Source organism: Anomaloglossus baeobatrachus, chromosome 1, assembly GCF_048569485.1.
Source record: "Anomaloglossus baeobatrachus isolate aAnoBae1 chromosome 1, aAnoBae1.hap1, whole genome shotgun sequence".
NCBI lineage: Eukaryota > Metazoa > Chordata > Amphibia > Anura > Aromobatidae > Anomaloglossus > Anomaloglossus baeobatrachus.
This window is the reverse complement of record NC_134353.1, coordinates 606,650,283-606,673,697: the sequence shown is the minus strand read 5'-3', so window position 1 is coordinate 606,673,697 and position 23,415 is coordinate 606,650,283. Positions and strand designations below refer to the sequence as shown.

Sequence of the window (23,415 nt, the reverse complement as noted above, 5' to 3'; positions counted from 1 at the left end):
TTCCTGAGAGGGCTTGATCATACATAGTGTTTTTGATGTGGCTTATTGTTTGTTTGTTTTTTAGCAAAAAAGATGCAGCATTTTACCGTAACAGCAAAATGAATGAGATTCCTAAAACCTCCTCCGCACAGTGCTTATTTTTCCCTTGTGTTTTCTTACTCCTGCTGCATTTTTTATAAAGCACAGCATGTCAATTCTGTCATCGTTTTTACTGCAGTGTTCCTCCAGCGAGATCAAAATTGCTTCCTATCAAAAACGGGCATAGATGTTTTTGTGGTTTGCACCATAGCCTGTGTTTTTGATGTGCCCTGTAATGTACACATACATAGGTCTGTACCTCGGAGTAATTAGTACCTGTGATAAAGGTGGACACATGAATTCTTTGTGAAAGGTCTTTCCCTGATGATAAAACATCCTTTAGTCCACAAATACTGCCCCCACACAGAGCCATGTCCACACCACTTACTATCTCATCATAGCCTCTGAATACTGTTCCTCCATGCTTTACCCTGCTGTTTTGCCTTTTCATATGTGCTTTTATGGCAACAAGCAGAAAAATATAATAATAATTATTAATATTTATTCACTTATATAGCGGGGACAAACATCATCATCACTGTCCCCATTGGGGCTCACAATCTAAAGTCCATATTTGTATATCTTTGGAGTGTGGGAGGAAACCGGAGACCCCGGAGGTAGCCTACGCAAACATGACTCCTTGCAGATGTTGTCCTTTTTGGGATTTGAACCCAGCGCTGCAAGACTGCAGTATATTAACCACTGAGCCATTGTGCTGCCCACTATACAGTGTGAACCACTGAGCCACTGTGCTGCCCACTATACAGTGCCAACCACTGAGCCACTGTGCTGCCCAGGGCCGGATTATAGGCGGGGCATGCGGGGCTTCAGCCCCGGGGCCCCCACCATAAGAGCTTCCAAGGGGGCCCCCACCACCAGGGCCATACTTGCCACCCGTCAGCAATTTTTTTTTTTTCTTCACACCCTCTCCCCCTCCGTAAAGACAGTCTAATACATCAGCTGTGTTTTCGGGGGGGGGGGGGGGGGTGGGTGGGTTGTGCACACCTACATTTATTTGTATCTGCGTCTCTAAGACGCAAAAACAAACTGCGGGCGCAGGACGCTGATTGACCCCGGAAGTAGTTTGTACTTCCGGGGTCAGAGGTATGCCTGCTCCCTGCTCTGCTGCGGAGTCCAATGCCGCGGCCGTCACAGCAGGACGCCGCCCAGGCCGCGGATGAGAAGACCGGCGCCGCGGCCAGGAGAGGAGACTCACCGGAGCAGGAGGATGGCCGCGGCACCGGAACAGCAGCAGGAGGACGGCGGCCTATACCGGAGCAGCAGGAGGATGGCATCAGAGCAGGTAAGGGCAGAGCTGAAGAAAAATGTGTGGTGTGTGAAGCAGAGCTGTGTGTGAAGCAGAGCTGTGTGAGAAGCAGAGCTGTGTGAGAAGCAGAGCTGTGTGTGAAGCAGAGCTGTGTGTGAAGCAGAGCTGTGTGTGAAGCAGAGCTGTGTGTGTGTGTGAAGCAGAGCTGAAGAAAGATGTGTGGTGTGAAGCAGAGCTGTGTGTGTGAAGCAGAGCTGTGTGTGTGAAGCAGAGCTGTGTGTGTGAAGCAGAGCTGTGTGTGTGAAGCAGAGCTGTGTGTGTGTGAAGCAGAGCTGTGTGTGTGTGTGAAGCAGAGCTGTGTGTGTGTGAAGCAGAGCTGTGTGTGTGAGAAGCAGAGCTGTGTGTGTGAGAAGCAGAGCTGTGTGTGTGAGAAGCAGAGCTGTGTGTGTGAAGCAGAGCTGTGTGTGAAGCAGCTGTGTGTGTGTGTGTGTAGCAGAGCTGTGTGTGTAGCAGAGCTGTGTGTGTGTGTGTAGCAGAGCTGTGTGTGTGTGTGTGAAGCAGAGCTGTGTGTGTATATATGAATCAGAGCAGTCAGTGCGGCACCCCAGAGCGCTAAGCCACCCATCCCAGTAATGTGTACGCCACCAGAGCTGTTTGCCACTCCAGCAACATCTATGCCCCCCCAGTAATGTCTATGCCCCCTGCCCCTCCTGTAATGTATATATTGTAGGCCCTAGCCCCTCCTGTGATGTATATACAGCAGTGCTGTGTCAGTGTGCATGGTGTGCAGTCATGTTAGTGATGGCCATCATGCAACACAGCCACATGTCCTGGAGGAGCTGGACGGAAACAAGCGGGGGAGGTGAGTGATGCTGCTTGTGACTTCTCCATATTAACACCTGTAATGCGTCTGTGTCTGCATGTGTGTCAGTGTATATGACTGTGCATATATTTGTCTGTTTAAATGTATTTTTGTGAATTTGTCTTCAAATATGTATATGTACGTATGCCTGTATGTGTATGTGCGTGTCTGCGTGTGGATGGGGCCCACTAAGACTCAACCGGGGACCACAAAAACCTGGAGCCGGCCCTGGCTGCCTTAACATTGGGATGAATAAAAAAATATGTGAGCAACTCTACTTTCTGTGTATAAGTGATGGCTGTGAGTGATCCTGGACTGTTTCTGTATTATACTGTGTATAAGTGACGGCTGTGAGTGATCCTGGACTGTATCTGTATTGTACTGTGTGTATAAGTGACGGCTGTGAGTGATCCTGGACTGTATCTGTATTGTACTGTGTGTATGGGTGACAGCTGTGAGTGATCCTGGACTGTATCTGTATTGTACTGTGTGTATGGGTGACAGCTGTGAGTTATCCTGGACTGTATCTGTATTGTACTGTGTGTATGGGTGACAGCTGTGAGTTATCCTGGACTGTATCTGTATTGTACTGTGTGTATGGGTGACAGCTGTGAGTTATCCTGGACTGTATCTGTATTGTACTGTGTGTATAAGTGACGGCTGTGAGTGATCCTGGACTGTATATGTATTGTACTGTGTATAAGTGGCGGCTGTGAGTTATCCTGGACTGTTTCTGTATTATACTGTGTATAAGTGACGGCTGTGAGTGATCCTGGACTGTATCTGTATTGTACTGTGTGTATGGGTGACAGCTGTGAGTTATCCTGGACTGTATCTGTATTGTACTGTGTGTGTATAAGTGACTGCTGTGAGTGATCCTGGACTGTGTCTGTATTGTAGTACTGTAAATCTGAATGTGGCAGAACAGGAGAAGATAAATGTTCATTAAATTTTATATCTAAATGCTACAGTTCGCGCTCTACTGTTATGGCTAAAAATGTTAACGTTTATGGGGCCCCCACCAGATTTTCTGCCCAGGGGCCCCCACCAACCTTAATCCGGCCCTGGTGCTGCCCACTATACAGTGCCAACCACTGAGCCACTGTGCTGCCCACTATACAGTGACAACCACTGAGCAACCGTGCTGCCCACTATACAATGCCAACCACTGAGCCACTGTGCTGCCCACTATACAATGCCAACCACTGAGCCACTGTGCTGCCCACTATACAATGCCAACCACTGAGCCACTGTGCTGCCCACTATACAATGCCAACCACTGAGCCACTATGCTGCCCACTATACAGTGCCAACCACTGAGCCACTGTGCCATCCTATAAGAAAACCTATAGATATACAATTTGAGAATAATGCGTGCCTGCAGCACCCCTCAGTGAGCAATCATGGGCTGCCTTAAAGCCATAAGAAGCTTATATTTCCCAGGGAAAATCCATCTCCAGCATAACATTCTCCATAGTTTGTATTCTTCCCACCTGGAAAATAGCCGTCACGTCCCCACATAGTATCTTTTCTGTAGAATTGTGGTAAGAATCACCCCACCATGTTGGTGTCCCCATATAGAAGTTATAAATGACACCTGTGAGGTAAATCCGGAGATATGACGATAAATCATGATATTCAAGTATGTCAGGAAGCCCTCTCCTGGTGTCACCCCCCCTTTCCTTCACACAACTGGTTTAGCAACAAATCCCATGGCCATGTCCTGTGATATGGAAATTAGGTGGCTTAGGGACAATGGACACAGGATGACTCCCTGCCGTGACCCTGTAGTGGGGGCTGCTAGCTAGTTAGCAAGGCTATGGAAATAGCCAGACAGAACGACTCCAGTAAAAAATGGTTCATATCTCGCAAGCCATATTTCCGATAAATATGGCAACCATAAAAATGGTGTCTCCGCATGTGGACGATGCCGGCACCCCCTTTTTATGGGAGCAGGACATTGGGAAATGCCCCAGGCGTGATATCAGCCAATGGGGAACTGGCAGACAGGTCATGAGTCCCCTCGTTCTGTAGCTAAATTCATAACTGTCACAATGAGAGCATTGGCGTCTGCCTACGACGCTCCCAGGCAAAGTTATGGCCAATATCCCCTTTGCTGGATAATTCTGATCCATGCAGGGGGAGTGGCAGTGCTTCCCTGTGAGGTCACTAAGGTAGGAGGGGACCTGGATCTGCCCAGGTTGATAACCCTACTTCGGCCATTTTCCAGTGTTCTTCTGCTCGGGGGCCTGGTTGGGAAAGACCTGTGAGGGAGTTCCTGGAAACCTGGTCTACAGCGCCCCCCTGTGGCCAGACGCAACAAGGTAACTGCTGGAACTGTGTATGCCTGTTTGTAACCCATGCTTTGATTGTAACTGTACTCTGACATATGTATATTCTGTAGATTCCCTATTGTATATATTGTAGTTCTAGTGTGCTTTAGGCTGATTAAATTATATAATTAATCTTGGGCTGTTCTGTTATCTCGATCTTGAATCCCACGTCTGTGTGTTCGGCTAATAGTTACCGTAAATCGGTTGGTGGCAGCGAATTGTGCCAAGGATTATTGTGGGGAGGCCAGTGAGATTCGGGGAGATTTTATATATTCCGCCCGCGGAGGTCGGGGGAATATATACCTTACTCTCACCGGGGACCCTTCAATAATCGGCATAAGTAGTATAGCGGCCTCCTTGCTTATTGTCGGGCAATTCCATAATTGGCCTGACTATAAGAGGGGCGCTAGAGAGCGCGTCACGTGCTCTGTCTGTCGGTCGGGAGGTATAAAGGAGGGGTGACCCCCACTTGTTACCCCCCGATTGTGACGTACTGGTAGCCAGCGCGGGGGATTTCTGAGTGACCCCCCCGGTGGTTTGTGACATATTGGTGGCATAGCGGTGGGATCGAGATAATAGTGTGTGTGAGTGTGAGACCCATACTCCCAGACACTAAAGACTGCCTGCAGCAGCTGTGGCTGCTGGGGTCTTCAGACTAGCTCAACACTAGAGTGTTAGAGTGCAGATACTGTAAGGTGTGTGGAGGCATCAGGTGTCAGTTCTGTGTCAGTGACCAAAAGTCTGCAAGAATGGCTGATGGCACCAGGAGCAGAGCTATGCAACTGGCCAATGCTAAGGCAGGAGCCGAAGAGAGGGAGGACGGTGCTGTGGACAGCAATGAGGAGGTTGCCCACGAGTCCTCCAGGAGCTCGACGCCAGAAAACCGTTCTGCAGAGGACAGCGCACAAGCTGGCAATTATGGACAAGATGAGGAGCAGCTCACCCAAGGGTCCTCAACGAGCCAGATGCCAGCCCTCCGCTCTGCAAGGGACAGTGAATCACCAGGCTCCGCAGCGGGCCGCAGATCACCACGTGCCATTCCACCGAGCCTGGGAGGCTCGGATAGCCTTCTTCAAATGGCTATGGCCCTTCTCCAGGCTGGAGACCAGGAGGGCTACAAGGGACTCCTGGCAGAGCGCAGGGCAGAGCGGCAAGCAGCGCGTGAGGCTGAGGCTGCGGAGCGGCAGGCAGCGCGTGAAGAGCGCCAGGCAGAGCGTGACTACCAGCTGCAGCTAGCTCAGCTCCGGCCCTCATCAGCCACATGTGACCTTCGAGACACCAAACTTCCAAAGGTCCGTGTTGAGGACTTCCCAGTGCTGGAGAAGGATGCAGACTTGGACTCTTTCTTGACTGCTTTTGAACGGACTTGCTTGCAGCACCATCTGGACAAGGACCAGTGGGCCAAATACCTGACCCCCCGTTTAAGGGGTAAGGCCCTGGATATCCTTGGGGACTTGCCTGCTGAGGCAGATCAGGGCTACGACACCATCAAGCGGGCCCTGATCCAACAGTACAACCTCACTCCAGAGTCCTACCGCAAGAAGTTCCGGAGCCTACAGAAGGGACCAAAGGACTCCTGGGCTGACCACCGGCGGGCACTTGCCCGAGCTGCCGACCACTGGACCCAAGGCCTGCAGCTTTCCACCGGACCGGAGATCCTGGACTTGTTCATCACGGAGCAACTCTTGTGGAACTGCCCTGAGGATCTCCGCCAGTTCATCCGAGACCAGAAGCCAAAGGGGTCCACGGCTACAGCTGCCCTTGCCGATGACTACACCAACAACCGGGCCCCTGAGGCCAGGAGAGCGGCCACCAGCAGCACCTGGAGAGGGGGTAAGATGAATTCTGCGACTGCCCCACCTGCCCCTAGACTGCAAGGGGTGTCCCCCTCAACTCCCCTCTCCAGGCCCGTGGCGGAACCAAGACGGTGCCACCAGTGCAACCTACCTGGACACTTCAAGGCCATGTGCCCTCAGCGTCCCAAGGCCCCGGCTCCGTCCCCGTCCCAAGGGCCGCCCAAGGTGTATTGTGTGGGTGGGGGTGGTGGTAGGTCCCTGGACAGCTTCCAACCTGTCACCGTCGGCCGGTCTGTGACCATAGGACTGCGAGACAGCGCCTCGGAGGTGACTCTGGTGCGGCCTGAGATGGTGTCCCCCCAAGACTTGATCCCTGGAAAAACCCTCGCTGTCTCCGGGATTGGAGGCATTGACCCGGCGCTGCCTGTTGCTGACATTTATGTGGACTGGGGCGCAGGGCGAGGGGTGAGGGAGGTGGGGGTAACTGATCGGATCCCTGCAAACGTGCTACTTGGGACAGATTTGGGGCAGATAACCTCCCAGTTTGGGCCCCAACCAAGGGCTGAACCTTCAGCCCGTACTGACATGCCTCCGGACAATGTTAATGTGTTATCTATGAATGATGTAAGGGAGGAGGGAGTGAACTCTGATATTTCTGCTTGCATAGACACCATAGACACACACTCAGCTGCAGCTGTGACAGGGGAGGGGGGTCAGAGAAAGGTGTGACAATGCCTCTACAAGTAACCAGCCTGTGAGCTGGGATCTGTTGCCCTCTGCAGGGATAAGCAGAGAGCAGGGTGCTGCAGGGGGAGGACCAGTGTGTGGGGTGGGGGCTACCACAGCAAATGTGGGGTCCCCAGAGATTTCACAGCGGGGTTCTGTTGCTGCAGGAGGGGAACAGGCAGGTGAGATTGGGGCCGGTCCAGGAGAGGAAGTGCTCCCAGGTAAGATCTCGGTGCATGGTTCCCCCACAACCGGGGTGTCAGGAAGCCAGGTAGGTCTGCCTGAACCGGCGACTTGGTCAGGAACGGAGGAGGAGCAGGCACGACCCACGGTCGCAGCGGCTGTGGCCGCTGTCACCCGCAGTGGGAGTGCTGGAAGCCAAGGGGCCTCCCGGAGGTCCGATAGCTCTTCCCCTTCTGACCAAGTGGCAGCCGAGTCAGGTGGAGGCCAGGACACAGGTCCCGGGGTACTGACCGAAGATGTGACAGTCTCGTCGATTCTGGCCACATCTAGTCAGGGGTTTCAGGCAGCGTTAGAAGCTGACGACAGCCTGAAAGCTCTTAAGGAGCAGGCGGCACAGCCTCCCTCGGACTCGGACCCGGAGCGAGTGGTCTGGGACCAAGGACGGCTGTACCGGGCCACGGTCCAGCAGGGTTCACCGGAGGCGTGGCCCAGGGACCGACAGTTGGTGGTACCCTATCCGTTCCGGACGGAGTTGTTGCGGATCGCACATGAGATTCCGATGGCCGGACACCTAGGGATCGCTAAGACCAAGGCCAGGTTAAACCAGCATTTCTACTGGCCAAAAATGGGGGCCGATGTGGCTGCCTACTGCCGTTCGTGTGAAACCTGTCAGAGAGTGGGGAAGGCGGGGCCACGCCCCAAAGCCCCACTAGTATCTCTGCCAATCATCGATGAGCCTTTCAGGAGGGTGGCTGTGGATCTGGTCGGCCCGCTGGCCATCCCCAGCAGCTCCGGGAAACGCTTCATACTGACGGTAGTGGACTATGCCACCCGGTACCCAGAAGCAGTGGCCTTGTCGTCCATTCGGGCTGACAAGGTGGCCACCGCATTGCTGGAGATTTTCTCCCGAGTGGGTTTTCCCCAGGAAATGCTCACTGACCGGGGGACCCAATTCATGTCCCAGCTGATGGAGGCCCTCTGTAAGCAAGTCCAGGTGCGACATCTGGTGGCCAGCCCGTACCATCCACAGACTAATGGCCTGTGCGAGCGGTTTAATGGCACCTTAAAGCAGATGCTTAAGATGTTGGTCGACTCCCATGGGCGTGACTGGGAGCGGTATCTCCCACACCTGTTATTTGCTTACCGGGAGGTTCCACAGGCCTCAACAGGATTCTCACCGTTTGAGCTCCTGTACGGGCGACGTGTGCGGGGCCCCCTGGCTCTGGTGAAAGAGGCTTGGGAAGGGGATTTGGCCACCCCTGGAGTGTCGGTTATCGAGTATGTCATGCGCTTCCGGGACAAAATGCAGGCCTTGACGCAACTGGTACACGACAATATGGCTCAAGCCCAGGCCGATCAGAAGCGTTGGTACGACCAGAACGCTTGTGAGAGGACCTACCAAGTGGGTCAAAAGGTGTGGGTACTGGTCCCCGTACCACAGGACAAGCTTCAGGCAGCCTGGGAAGGCCCATACCTCGTGTACCAGCAGCTCAACCCTGTGACGTACCTGGTCACCCTGGACCCTGCCCGTGGAAGGCGGAAGCCCTTCCATGTGAACATGATGAAGGCACATCATGAGCGGGAGGCATGTGCGCTCCCCGTGTGCAACCTGCCCGAGGAGGGAGAAGCGGAAACCCTCTTGGATATGCTAGCCCAGGTTAGGGCAGGCGGATCCATTGAGGATGTGGAGGTTGGCCACCAGCTCTTGGAGGACCAACGGTCCCAGCTGTGGGCCACCCTACACCCCTTCCGGGGGTTGTTTACCAACCAGCCCGGAAGGACTGACTTGGCTGTCCATCACGTGGACACTGGGGATCATCCCCCGATCCGGCGTTCAGCATATCGGGTCTCCCTGGAGGTGCAGCAACACATGCGCCAGGAGATTGACGAGATGCTGAAGCTGGGGGTGATCCAGGCATCCAACAGCGCTTGGGCCTCGCCTGTAGTCCTCGTCCCTAAGAAGGACCGAACCACTCGGTTCTGCGTGGACTACAGGGGGCTCAATGCGGTCACGGTCGCCGATGCGTACCCAATGCCACGCATCGATGACCTGCTCGATCAGTTGGCCGGGGCTCAGTACCTGACCATCATGGATCTGAGCCGGGGATATTGGCAGATCCCCCTGACTCGCAAGGCCAGGGAACGCTCTGCCTTTATTACCCCATTTGGACTGTACGAGTCCACGGTGATGCCATTCGGGATGAGGAATGCCCCTGCCACTTTCCAGCGGATGGTCAACACCCTGCTCAAGGGACTTGAAGGGTACGCGGCCGCGTACCTGGATGACATTGCCGTCTTCAGTCCCACCTGGGAGGACCACCTAGAGCATCTAGCACAGGTGCTCAGGCGGATCCACCGGGCAGGTTTGACCATCAAGCCGGGAAAGTGTCAGCTGGCCATGAGCGAGGTCCAGTACCTCGGTCACCGGGTAGGTGGGAGAACACTGAAGCCCGAGCCTGAGAAAGTGGAAGCCATCGCATCCTGGCCCACCCCCAGGACCAAGAAGCAGGTGATGTCCTTCTTGGGGACCGCTGGGTACTATAGGAGGTTTGTTCCATGCTATAGTAGCCTGGCAAAGCCCTTGACGGACCTCACCAAGAAGAAGCTGCCCTCTGCAGTCGATTGGACAATGGACTGCGAGACAGCCTTCCGGGCCCTAAAGGACGCCCTGTCCAGCCCGCCCGTGCTACAGGCAGCCGACTTCACGCGGCCGTTTGTAGTACAGACCGACGCCAGTGACTTCGGCCTCGGTGCGGTGCTCAGCCAGGTGGACTCTGCGAGCCAAGAGCACCCAGTCTTGTACCTGAGCAGGAAGCTGTTACCAAGGGAAGTTGCCTATTCCACGATGGAGAAGGAGTGCCTGGCCATAGTGTGGGCCCTGCAGCGTCTGCAACCCTATCTATACGGGCGCCACTTCATCGTGGAGACGGACCACAATCCCCTCAGCTGGTTGCACACCGTCTCTGGGACGAATGGGCGATTGTTGCGATGGAGCCTTGCGCTCCAGCAATACAACTTCACCATTCGCCACAAAAGGGGCCGTGACCACGGTAACGCAGACGGGCTGTCCCGACAAGGAGAGGTCGCGGACGGGCGCACGGGGGAACACCGGAGTGTGCTGCCCCCTAGCGCCCTCAAAAGGGGGGAGGTGTGAGGTAAATCCGGAGATATGACGATAAATCATGATATTCAAGTATGTCAGGAAGCCCTCTCCTGGTGTCACCCCCCCTTTCCTTCACACAACTGGTTTAGCAACAAATCCCATGGCCATGTCCTGTGATATGGAAATTAGGTGGCTTAGGGACAATGGACACAGGATGACTCCCTGCCGTGACCCTGTAGTGGGGGCTGCTAGCTAGTTAGCAAGGCTATGGAAATAGCCAGACAGAACGACTCCAGTAAAAAATGGTTCATATCTCGCAAGCCATATTTCCGATAAATATGGCAACCATAAAAATGGTGTCTCCGCATGTGGACGATGCCGGCACCCCCTTTTTATGGGAGCAGGACATTGGGAAATGCCCCAGGCGTGATATCAGCCAATGGGGAACTGGCAGACAGGTCATGAGTCCCCTCGTTCTGTAGCTAAATTCATAACTGTCACAATGAGAGCATTGGCGTCTGCCTACGACGCTCCCAGGCAAAGTTATGGCCAATATCCCCTTTGCTGGATAATTCTGATCCATGCAGGGGGAGTGGCAGTGCTTCCCTGTGAGGTCACTAAGGTAGGAGGGGACCTGGATCTGCCCAGGTTGATAACCCTACTTCGGCCATTTTCCAGTGTTCTTCTGCTCGGGGGCCTGGTTGGGAAAGACCTGTGAGGGAGTTCCTGGAAACCTGGTCTACAGCGCCCCCCTGTGGCCAGACGCAACAAGGTAACTGCTGGAACTGTGTATGCCTGTTTGTAACCCATGCTTTGATTGTAACTGTACTCTGACATATGTATATTCTGTAGATTCCCTATTGTATATATTGTAGTTCTAGTGTGCTTTAGGCTGATTAAATTATATAATTAATCTTGGGCTGTTCTGTTATCTCGATCTTGAATCCCACGTCTGTGTGTTCGGCTAATAGTTACCGTAAATCGGTTGGTGGCAGCGAATTGTGCCAAGGATTATTGTGGGGAGGCCAGTGAGATTCGGGGAGATTTTATATATTCCGCCCGCGGAGGTCGGGGGAATATATACCTTACTCTCACCGGGGACCCTTCAATAATCGGCATAAGTAGTATAGCGGCCTCCTTGCTTATTGTCGGGCAATTCCATAATTGGCCTGACTATAAGAGGGGCGCTAGAGAGCGCGTCACGTGCTCTGTCTGTCGGTCGGGAGGTATAAAGGAGGGGTGACCCCCACTTGTTACCCCCCGATTGTGACGTACTGGTAGCCAGCGCGGGGGATTTCTGAGTGACCCCCCCGGTGGTTTGTGACAACACCGTTATAAGGACATCTGGGATTTTTCTTTCCCATAAGGACACATTAACAAGGTAATGCTATGATTATTTTCAATGGCTCGCAGGTTTTGTCATGGAGCCTTATGTTTGTATGCCAATCTCAACGGCTCAGAAGTGTTGTCCACCTTTGGGAACATATACTTATATATTTTTCTTAATGTACATAGTTAGGGATAAAAATGATGTAGTTTGCCTTCTTTGCACTGCCTATAGCTGGCTGCAGAGTGAGTTAACTGAGAATCAATCAGTGAGTTTGTTCTGTGGTCTCATAGGAGTGTTTTATGACCAAAGAAAAAAAAAAATGTATAGGCAAACAGTGCAAACATTTCATGAAACCCAAATGCAAAAATAATTTTAGGCCACAATATGTACATTAAGGGAAATAAATAAGCAAATATGTCCCCAAAGATAGAAACTCATGAGTATTAAACTTGCCCCTGTTATTCGTGGCATTTCTGCACTATGTAGTGAATCCTAAGTGACCCCAATGATGAGTCCGTTGGCATATAGAGCAGATGACGCCTGGTGACACTACACGTGGGCAGTGAATCGAGGGTCCTGTCCTTCAGCCTCATCCCTCCTGGACTTATCTCAGTAATATATGGTTTTAATCTTCACTTCTGAAATGTCTGGGGTCTTCATATGGACATATTTGTAAATCTAAGCCCCAGTGGCATAATGCCATGCTCGTGGTTTAGTGGCCACAAATCTACTATCGGGCTCCTTTATGTTTATAGACTTACATATTTCCAAGAGCATTTCTTTCTGATGTCCGTAGTAATAATGGTACATTTTCTAGACCGTGCCTTATTTTCTGGGGTAATTTTAGCCTGATAACAGTACGTGCTGATAGTGAATGTCCTGCGCTTGTATGTTACCATTTCTTGGGTGGTTACTTGTGAAGGTCGTGTACATTTCTGTGTCACAGAGTATCAGACTGTCACATCTGCTGTCCTTATTTCAGACAATGTCATAAGGTGGAAGAATAGACATCCAAACCGTTTGTCATAAAGAACACGATGGAGGAAATCCCGGTGAAGGTGGCAGTGAGAGTCCGTCCTCTGTTATCCAAGGAGATTCTTCATAATCACCAAGTATGTGTGAGGCTTGTCCCCAACACCCAGCAGATCATCATCGGGAAGGACAGAGTCTTCACTTTTGACCATGTCTTTGGGAAAAGCTCCACCCAAGATGACGTCTACGACTCCTGCATTAAACCACTTTTGGTGTCTTTAATTGAAGGGTACAACGCCACTGTATTCGCCTATGGACAGACCGGATCTGGAAAGACATATACGATCGGTGGAGGCCATGTTGGTATGTTAAATAATCAGACTTATTTTCTTGCTTATTTCTTGTTGGCTTGTCTGTGCTATGTACAGTGTTCATCTAGGAGAATGGAAGTTACGTGTACATTAAAAAGTACTTCTGTCCCTGGCATTAGACTTCGGGGTGTGGGTGGGGGGTTAAGGCCACTTTACACGCAACGACATCGCTAACGAGATGTCGTTGGGGTCACGGAATTCGTGACGCACATCCGTTCTCGTTAGCGACGTCGTTGCGTGTGACACGTACGAGCGACCGCTAACGATCAAAAATACCTTATTGTTGATCGTTGACACGCTGTCCATTTCCCAAATATCGTTGCTGTTGCAGGACGCTGGTTGTTCGTCGCTCCTGCGGCAGGACACATCGCTGTGTGTGACACCACAGGAACGAGGAACATCACCGTCCCTGCGGCCGCCCGCAATGAGGAGGGAAGAAGGTGGGCGGGATGTTCGTCCCGCTCATCTCCGACCCCTCCGCTCCGCTTCTATTGGGCGGACGCTTAGTGACGTCGCTGTGACACCGCACGAACCGCCCCCTTAGAAAGGAGGCGGTTCGCCGGTCACAGCGACGTCGCTAGGCAGGTAAGTAATGTGACGGGTCCAAGCGATGTTGTGCATCACGGGCAGCGATTTGCCCGTGACGCACAACTGATGGGAGTGGGTGCGATCACTAGTGAGATCGCAGTGTGTAAAGCGCCCTTTAATGTGCATTATGTCAGTTTTTGTATAGATTCAGTGTAGATTTCACCCATTATATGGAAAGATGCACTCTGCACCAGATGTGCAGCAAATCCACTTGTGCCATGCTCAGATGTAGGGTTCGCTTCCATTTGCGTGTAAAATATAGCTCCATTGTTGCTCCTAAAGTGTCTTGTAGTGAGATGCGAGGTCATTTCTTGCCTGGTCTCCGTGTGATGTCCATGTGCCATCTGTATGACGTCCGTGACATGCGTTTTTAACTTGGAGTTTTACATACAGTCAAAGCTAGATAGATCGATATGAAACACAAATATAATGTCCCACCCCCTCCAGATTATAAGCGTGCACCCTTTAGTGCCTTTCATGTGGCACTAAAGTGTATTTAGCCTTGTTTTTAGACCCAAATTTATTTTTTATTATTATTATTACTTTCCCCAAAAACCAATGTGGGGTCCCCCTTATTTTAGTTAGCCAGCGAAGGTGAAGCAAACGGCAGCAGCCTGCAGACCTCAGAAATAATGTAAAACAAAAAACGTGGGGTCTAGGAAAACCTAGCAGATGTGCCCTGCTCTATTGTTTAACCCCATTACGACCGCCTTACGGAGATAAACGGCGGCAGAATCAGGTCCTTATTCTGATCCGCCGTCTATAAACGGCGGTCAGAAAAAGGTAAATAGCGCCCCCCAGCGTCAGAAAATCTCCAGGGTTTCAGCTACCAGGGATAGCTGAGACCCTGGAGATCATGATTCGGGCCGGTTTTTCCGGTCCCCGCTCACATGATCACCGGTATACACCGTATACCGATGATCATGTAATAGTAAATCACAGCGCCGGTAAACAATGATTTATCTCCCATCTGGCATGATCAAACATGTCAGCTGGGAGATAAATCTGCTCCCCCGGTCCCCTCCGGTCCCCCGGGGTCGCCGAAGTGCCGACCCCCAACCCCCAACCCCCCCCTACCCCCCCGAAAATCCAAAATGGCGGTGCGCACAGCAGCGCACCGCCCGCATTTCCCCAGTTCCTTTGAATTCTGTCGCATGTGCCATCACACATGCGACAGAATACTGCTCCCCAGGCCCTGCCAGGTCACCCCCTACTCCCACCCCGGTGTTCCCCGGTGTCCCCCGTACCTGTGGGAGCGCTGATCCCCCGCGGCCCCCTCCTCCGGCTCCTTCACAGCAGTGCCGGTCACATGTGCAGAGCGCGGCTGACAGCTTCCTGTGTCTGACTCAGACGCTGGCTGCTGCTGCTGCTGCAGAGTCTGCAACTGTGACCCGGGGAGAGTGGGTGCAGATTCTTTGCACCCACTCTCCTCAAATGGAAGGTCTGCACTCCTAGAAAATGGGGGACACGTTCCCTGAACGTGCCCCCCATATTCTAGAAGATCGTGGGACTTCCAAAATGGCTTACAGGAGATTTTTTTTTTTCTTTTCAATAAATTGGTCAAAGAGGGATGGTTGGGGAGTGTTTTTTCAAATAAAATTTTTTTTGTTGTCAATTTTTTTTTTTGTATTACTGTCAATTAGTTATGTCTGGTATCAAATAGACGCCGTGACATCACTAATTGCTGGGCTTGATGCCAGGTGACATTACACATCTGGTATCAACCCCATTTATTACCCCGTCTGCCACCGCACCAGGGCGCGGGATGAGCTGGGGCGAAGCGCCAGGATTGGCGCATCTAATGGATGCGCCACTTCTGGGGCGGCTGCGGCCTGCTATTTTTAGGCTGGGAAGAGTCCAATAACCATGGCTCTTCCCACCCTGAGAATACCAGACCCCAGCTGTCAGCTTCACCTTGGCTGGTGATCTAATTTGGGGGGACCCCACGTTTGTTTGTTTTTTAATTATTATAAAATTTTTAAAAACAAAACAGCTTGGGGAGCCCTCCAAATTGATCACCAGCCAAGGTGAAGCTGTCAGCTGTGGTTTGCAGGCTACAGCTGTCTGCTTTACCCTAGCTGGCTATCAAAAATAGGGGGGACCCCACGTCATTTATTTTAATTATTTTTTTTTTCTTTTTGGGCTAAATACAAGGCTAGGCACCCTTTAGTGCCACATGAAAGTCACTGAGGGGCGCCAGCTTAGAATATGCAGGGGGGTGGGATGTTATAAATGTTTGTCATCTATCCATTCATCCATTGTAGCATTTTAGGCTGTGTGCCCACAATCAGGGTTTGCAGCGTTTTGGGTGCAGAGTGTTTTTCCTGCGTCCATAACGCTGCATTGTGCAGTAGAAGCACAGTGGAAGGATTTTTAGAAATCCCATGCCCAATGTGCTTCTTTTCTCCGCAGCATACATTGACCTGTGGTGCAGCTTCCCGAGCCTCAGCATGTCAATTTATGCTGCGGAGACGAGAGTGTTCTCTGTACGTAGAATAGAACTAAAGTCCACAGCAGCCTGAACCCAAATCGTGGGCATGGGCAGCTGCGTTCTCCCGTGGACAACACTCACATCTCTGCAGGAAGGCTGACACTGTGTACTAGACGACGTGTCGCTGGATCATGGCCACATAGCCTAACAGTGAGAAATTTGTTGCTACAGCAACATTTTTGTGAAGTACCTGTGGAATCAAAATGCTTACTATACTCCTGAATAAAATCCTTGAGGGGTCCAGTTTCCAAAATGGAGTCACTTGTGGGGGGTTTCTGATGTATAGGCACCCAAGGGGCCCTGCTAATGTGACATGGTGTGCGCAATTTATTTCAACTTTTCCAAAATTCAAATGGTGCTCCTTCCATTCCAAGCCCTCCCATTTATCCAAACAGAGGTTTTTGGCCACATGTGGGGTATCCCTGCTCTCACAAGAAATTGGATAACAACCTCTGGGATCCATGTTTTGTTGTTGCCTCTTGAAAAAGTGAGAAATTTGATGCTAAATCAACATTTTTGTGAAAAAAATGAAAATTTTCAATATGACAATGTAACGTTAGCAAAATCTGTGAAGTACCTGTGGGTCCAAAATGCTCACTATACCCCTAGATAGGAGCCTTAAGGGGTCTAGTTTCCAAAATGGTATCACTTGTGAGGGGTTTCTGCTGTTTAGGTACCTTAGCGGACATCTAAATGCAACATGGTACTCGCAATCTATTTCAACCAAATTTGCTTTCCAAAATTCAAATATTGCTACTTTCGTTCCAAGCCCTCCCATTTGTCCAAACAGAGGTTTCTGACCACATGTGGGGTATTAACGCGTTCATAAGAAAGTGGGTAACAAGTTTTGGGGTCCATTTTGTTGTGTTATTTCTTCTAAAAGTGAATAAATTTGGGGTAGAGCAACATTTTAGGTAACATTTTATTTTTTGCTTTTTTTCATTCCACATTGCTTTAGTTCCTGTGTAGCACCTGAAGGGTTAATAAACTTCTTGGATGTGGTTTTGAGTACCTTGAGGGGTGCAGTTTTTAGAATGGTGTCACTTTAGGGTATTTTTTGTCACCTAGGCCTCTCAAAGTCACTTCAAATGTGATGTGGTCTCTAAAAAAATGGTTTTGTGAATTTTGTTGAAAAAATGTGAAATTGCTGATAAACTTTGAACCCTTCTAACTTCCTAACCACAAAAAAATTTTGTTTCAGAAATTGCGCTGATGTAATGTAGACAAGTGGGAAATGTTATTTATTAACTATTTTGTGTGACATAACTCTCTGGTTTATGGGCATAAAAATTAAAAGTTTGAAAATTGCAAAATTTTAAAAATTTTCATCAAATTTCCTATTTTTTTACAAATAAAAGCAAAAGATATCGTTCTAAATCTATAACTGTCATGAAGTACAATATGTCACGAAAAAACAGTGTCAGAGTCACCAGGATCCATTGAAGCGTTCTAGAGTTATAACCTCATAAAGGGACACTGGTCAGAATTGCAAAAAATGGCCTGGGCATCAAGTACAAAACTGGCTTCGTCCTTAAGGGGTTAACATTGGTGCGTTTTTTGTTGTTTTTTTTTTATTTATTTATTTATGTTTTCTTTCTCACATCGCACTTGCACATTTTATAAGCAGATGCAACTTAACCCAGAGCTGCAGGAGAAATCAGATGCAAATATGCAATGTATGAACCTGGCTAAGGCTACTTTCACACATCAGTTTTCTGTATTCAGGCACATTCCTTTTTTTTGCCGTATCCAACGTTTCCGTTTTTGTTGTGCAAACCGGAGCCAACCGGACCTACCGGATCCGTTTTTTAGCGGATCCGTTTAGGACGGATCCGTTAAAAAACGGATCCGGTGGGTCCGGTTTGCATCCGTTTTGCATCCGTTATGTCCGTTTTTTGACGGATCCGTTTTTTTAACACTAAACAAACAATTAACGAGTTCCGTATTCTGATTGGCTATTGGGAACATATAGTATATATACAGTATTTTGAAGCATATATGACAGAATGAAGACAGAGACAAGCAGAAACCATGGATGCTATTCTTGCAAATTACACAAAGATCGCTGCAGATTTTATATTTGAGGCAAATCGCTTGGCTATCATCGTCAGAGAAAAGGAGCGACAGCGACTGAGGCGTCAGCGACATCGACGCTTTTGGATCCATCCCCTGACTGCCCAGAGACTGACACGTGGGGTGTTTTCAACCCTATACCTGGAGCTCCGTGGAAACCATGAAAAATTCACAAGCTATGTCCGGATGGCAGTGAATAATTTTGACGTCCTCCTTGGCCTTGTTGCGGACAACATCCGTAAAACGGACACCTACAGCCGGTTCTCTATAACACCCGAGGAGCGTTTGCTGGTTACGCTTAGGTAAGTTTTTTTTTTTTAAATTGTATCCTCCTGTAAATTGACTTTTAACTGTAATGTGTTTGCTATTATTTTTTTATAATTATTGTCTTTCCTTTACAGATTCCTTGCAACTGAAAGAGTCGCTTTCATCCCTCCACTACCAGTTTCGACTAGGAATTTCCACCATCTCGGGAATCATTAGAGACACTTGCCAAGCCTTGTGGGATTGCCTCCATGAGGATTTCATCCCCCAGCCCACCAGGGAAAGATGGCTTGCAATTGCTGAACAATACTATAACATTTGTCAGTTTCCAAATTGCCTTGGCTCAGTGGACGGCAAACATATCAGAATTGTGAAACCTGCTGCTTCGGGGTCAGAATACTACAATTATAAAAAGTATTTCTCAATTGTCCTAATGGCAATAACGGATGCGGACTACAAATTCATCTCAGTGGACATTGGCGCATATGGGAGATCCAATGACTCTCAGGTCTTTAAAATGTCCCCAATGGGGCGGCGAATCTATGGGAATACTTTTGATTTCCCTCCTGCAAGACCTCTTCCTGGCACATGTGAGCCCCCAATGCCCTTTGTTTTTGTGGCCGACGAAGCCTTTCAACTATCCCAACATCTATTGAAGCCATATGCAAGCCGTGGATTGACGCAAACACAAAAAATATATAATTACAGATTATCCAGAGCCAGAAGAATGGTGGAATGCTCCTTTGGGATACTAACCAGCAAATGGCGAGTCTTGTTAACAGCCATTAATTTAAACATTGAAACTGTTGATGAAATAGTGAAAGCATGTGTGGTACTGCACAATTTTGTTTTAACAAAGGAACCTTTGTCGTTGGATGACCAGAGTTTGGAATCCACCTCTTTGTCAGACTACACCAGTCCTGGATTTAGGAGTAGTGTTGCCTGTTCAACAATCCGTGACATATATGCTAACTATTTTGTGTCCCCAGAAGGTAGAGTAGATTGGCAAGATCAAATGGTGTAAGATTTTTCTTCAGTTTTATAACAAATAAAAATAATTATAAATAAATTAAATAATATCTTGTTAACCTTGTTAATTTTAATCTTTCACTCGCTTTAAAAATTTGTAATTTTTACCCCGTCAAATAACAACATGTTATGTTTTTGTATTACCTTATTATTAACTTAACTTGCTAAATAATATTCACACCAAAAAAATCAAGAACAAATAAATACTTTTCAACCAAAAACGTTTATTTTTTATTACATAGATAAATAAATTATAAATTTGTAAATCTTGGGCTTGGGGTGGAGATAGTACTGGAGGGGCTGACAGGTGGGAACACACGCACAGTTGGAGTATTGAGGGTGGAAAGTGGTGTTGGTGGTGGTGGTGGGGAAGTAACAGAAGATGAAGGTGTGGTAGAGAAACCAAGAGGGAAACCAGGAGATGGGATGGGATTTGGTAAGGATTGAGGGGTGGAGTGGAGGGATTGGGAGACAGAAGAGGTGGCGGGTGAATTAGTGGTTTGAGTTGGGGTCATGATGGTTGTGGAAGGCGAGATGTGGTAGTGGGTAGGAAGTGTAGGGGCAGATGTGGTTGGGAGCTGGTACTGGCCCGCAGGCTGGTACTGGGCCGCAGGCTGGTACTGGGCCGCAGGCTGGTACTGGGCATCAGGCTGGTACTGGGCAGCAGGCTGGTACTGGGCAGCAGGCTGGTACTGGGCAGCAGGCTGGTACTGGGCTGCAGGCTGGTACTGGGCAGCAGGCTGGTACTGGGCAGCAGGCTGGTAATGGGCAGCAGGGGGAGTAGGGACAATGGCTGGAGGGGGGGCAGGTGGTCTTGTAGGGGTGGGTGGAGGTGGTTGGGAGTCAACCTGCCCCAGAGCCTTCCGTGTGGCTTGCATTACATGCATCTGATGGTCAAGAGATAGCTTTTCCATGCGCTCTAGTACGGCTTGAAAAAAACAATGATTGGGAGATTTACTTGCATCTAAATGCAGCCTGTCCAGACGCGTGCACAATTCGTGTGTATTTTTTTCCATATTTGCATTTAGGAAGCTAAAAGATGCACGATTTTGTTCTGATAATAATTGAATGGCGTTCTGGAAGGCTGCATTTAGATGCAAGAACTCTGGCGCATAGCTCTTTTCCTGACCCCTATGACGCTGACGCCCAGAACCCAAAGGTGTTCTACTGAGGGCAGCAGTGTCAGAGGGGTGGGGTAGGGGAAAAGCTATCTCATCACCAGCAGCTTCAGGTAATGAAGTCTCACGGGAAGCTCCAGCGCAGGTGGATGGGACAGATGTAGATGGAAGGGAAGGTTCAGATGGGTGGGGTCTGTGCGTGTGTTCACCAGTGGCGGACTGTTCAGGGATCGCTCTTGTCGAGTTCGATGCAGGCTCCTGAGTGCTGCAGACGGTGCTGTTAAAAAGAGGAAAAACAAAACAATAATTAATTTAATTGCTATACATTGGCCCTGACTAAAAAAAAAAAGCAAAAAAAAACAGACATAAAATATTATACTTTGTACATATTGTGTGGAATATTTACCTTCTGCACACCATAGTTGTCCGGAGGAACGACAACGCTCTAAAGTAACGGTACTTCGATCTGCGTCCTCCGGATCCACTCGGGGCCTGCATCTCTTGATTTAACTCCTTTTTGAAGCGATCCCTGATAGACCGCCACCGCTTCTGAAGTTTGTCACCTGAAAGTGGAAAGCATAAAGTGGTTATTATACAACACATTACATCAGGCAGCATAACCTACTGAACTGTGAATACTTACGCTGTTTCTTCTGGCCACGAGAATTGAGCTCCCCCCAACCTTCTACCGCTGCGTGGCATACCTCGTCCCAGAGTCGACGGGTTACGATCGAATCAGCGTGGCGGCGGTCAGCCATGTTCCACAGCGGCTCCCTCTCTCTAACTTCATCGATGAGGAGGTCGATGTTGATAAATCCGGCCTCCTCACCGTCAGAATCGGGAGCACGCTGGGATGCCTGTTCAAAGAAAGAAAAAAGAAATTAAAAAAAAAAAATAGACAAAAATTCACACTGACATGAAAAAAAAAAAAACAAAAAAAAAAAAAAAAAACCTTACACTATGACCACCGCCACCTCGACGACGACCCTGGGACGGTCTTGGGGGAGCTCTATCATGAGCCCTAGAAGTTGAAGCCTTTAGTGAAGAAAACAAAAAAAAATTATTTACTTATATGTTTGGTGTGCTGTGGTAAACAATTCCTGTATGAAACTTACACTATGATCGCCCGCTCCGTGTCTTTCTCCACCCCTTCCGTCCTCTTCTGGCAGCATCTCCTGTGATGTTTCGGCCACCTGTGTAAATGTCGTTGATTTAAAAAAATGTTTTTTTTTGTATTTTTTAAAAAAAAACCAAAAAAAAAAAAATACCTCAGTTTGTGAACCGAAGGGCGGGCTACCAGAAGACGACATATTTTTGATTACAGGCCACGCACAACAGGACCTCAACCTCAGGAACACTCTTGCACTGCCACGGAAGCTAAAAGGACCCAGCAACAGGATGCCCAGAAATGTACCGCAACACTGCACCTGCAAAAAAAGAAAAAAAAATGTCTAAGTACATGTACGCAGCTCACAGCAGTGATCTGTGGACAGTACTGTGGACATTACCTCAGGAACACTCTTGCACTGCCACGGAAGCTAAAAGGACCCAGCAACAGGATGCCCAGAAATGTACCGCAACACTGCACCTGCCAAAAAAGAAAAAAAAATGTCTAAGTACATGTACGCAGCTCACAGCAGTGATCTGTGGACAGTACTGTGGACATTACCTCAGGAACACTCTTGCACTGCCACGGAAGCTAAAAGGACCCAGCAACAGGATGCCCAGAAATGTACCGCAACACTGCACCTGCAAAAAAAGAAAAAAAAATGTCTAAGTACATGTACGCAGCTCACAGCAGTGATCTGTGGACAGTACTGTGGACATTACCTCAGGAACACTCTTGCACTGCCACGGAAGCTAAAAGGACCCAGCAACAGGATGCCCAGAAATGTACCGCAACACTGCACCTGCCAAAAAAGAAAAAAAAATGTCTAAGTACATGTACGCAGCTCACAGCAGTGATCTGTGGACAGTACTGTGGACATTACCTCAGGAACACTCTTGCACTGCCACGGAAGCTAAAAGGACCCAGCAACAGGATGCCCAGAAATGTAACGCAACACTGCACCTGCAAAAAAAGAAAAAAAAATGTCTAAGTACATGTACGCAGCTCACAGCAGTGATCTGTGGACAGTACTGTGGACATTACCTCAGGAACACTCTTGCACTGCCACGGAAGCTAAAAGGACCCAGCAACAGGATGCCCAGAAATGTACCGCAACACTGCACCTGCAAAAAAAGAAAAAAAAATGTCTAAGTACATGTACGCAGCTCACAGCAGTGATCTGTGGACAGTACTGTGGACATTACCTCAGGAACACTCTTGCACTGCCACGGAAGCTAAAAGGACCCAGCAACAGGATGCCCAGAAATGTACCGCAACACTGCACCTGCAAAAAAAGAAAAAAAAATGTCTAAGTACATGTACGCAGCTCACAGCAGTGATCTGTGGACAGTACTGTGGACATACCTCTTCCCTGGAGCACTGGACTGGAGGACAGCAGAAGTTGAAGTCAGGAGCCGGCAGGAGGTGTGTAGAATGTGCTGGATCCTTTTATAAGTTTTGTGATGAGGAAAAAAAAAAATTTGCGCATGCTCTGTTTAACAAACCGGATGCGGTCACCGCATCCGGTTTAAACCGCATTGCGCCGGATCCGGCATGCATAGACACCCATTGTATACAATGCCGTATTGCGCCGGATCCGGCAGAATGCGGTTTTTTTAAGGGGACAAAAAACGTTACATGATACGTTCTATCCGGCCGCCGCATTCAATTATTTTGCCGCATCCGGAAAAAAACGGATGCAACGCAAAGCCATCAGGTACAA

At 49.3% G+C, this 23,415-nt stretch overlaps 2 protein-coding genes across 6 annotated transcripts in view; one reads left to right on the top strand and one right to left on the bottom strand.

Annotated features, from left to right (window-relative positions):
* KIF27 (kinesin family member 27) overlaps nucleotides 1-23,415 on the top strand; it is a 202,743-nt gene that overhangs the window by 19,295 nt on the left and 160,033 nt on the right. For all 5 annotated transcript variants that reach the window (XM_075318344.1, XM_075318353.1, XM_075318327.1 and 2 more), the window contains one exon: nucleotides 12,661-13,013. In XM_075318344.1, the coding sequence (XP_075174459.1) occupies nucleotides 12,716-13,013 (298 nt within the window). In that variant the 5' untranslated portion in view covers nucleotides 12,661-12,715. The remainder of the gene's footprint in view (nucleotides 1-12,660; nucleotides 13,014-23,415) is intronic.
* LOC142303392 (uncharacterized) lies at nucleotides 17,735-21,988 on the bottom strand. Its single transcript, XM_075344711.1, has 7 exons — nucleotides 21,853-21,988; nucleotides 21,700-21,777; nucleotides 21,542-21,619; nucleotides 21,228-21,441; nucleotides 20,991-21,147; nucleotides 20,794-20,861; nucleotides 17,735-17,745 (listed from the first exon to the last, which is right to left on the bottom strand). The coding sequence occupies exons 1-7, from the start codon at nucleotides 21,892-21,894 to the stop codon at nucleotides 17,735-17,737; spliced, it is 648 nt and encodes a 215-aa protein (XP_075200826.1). The 5' UTR covers nucleotides 21,895-21,988.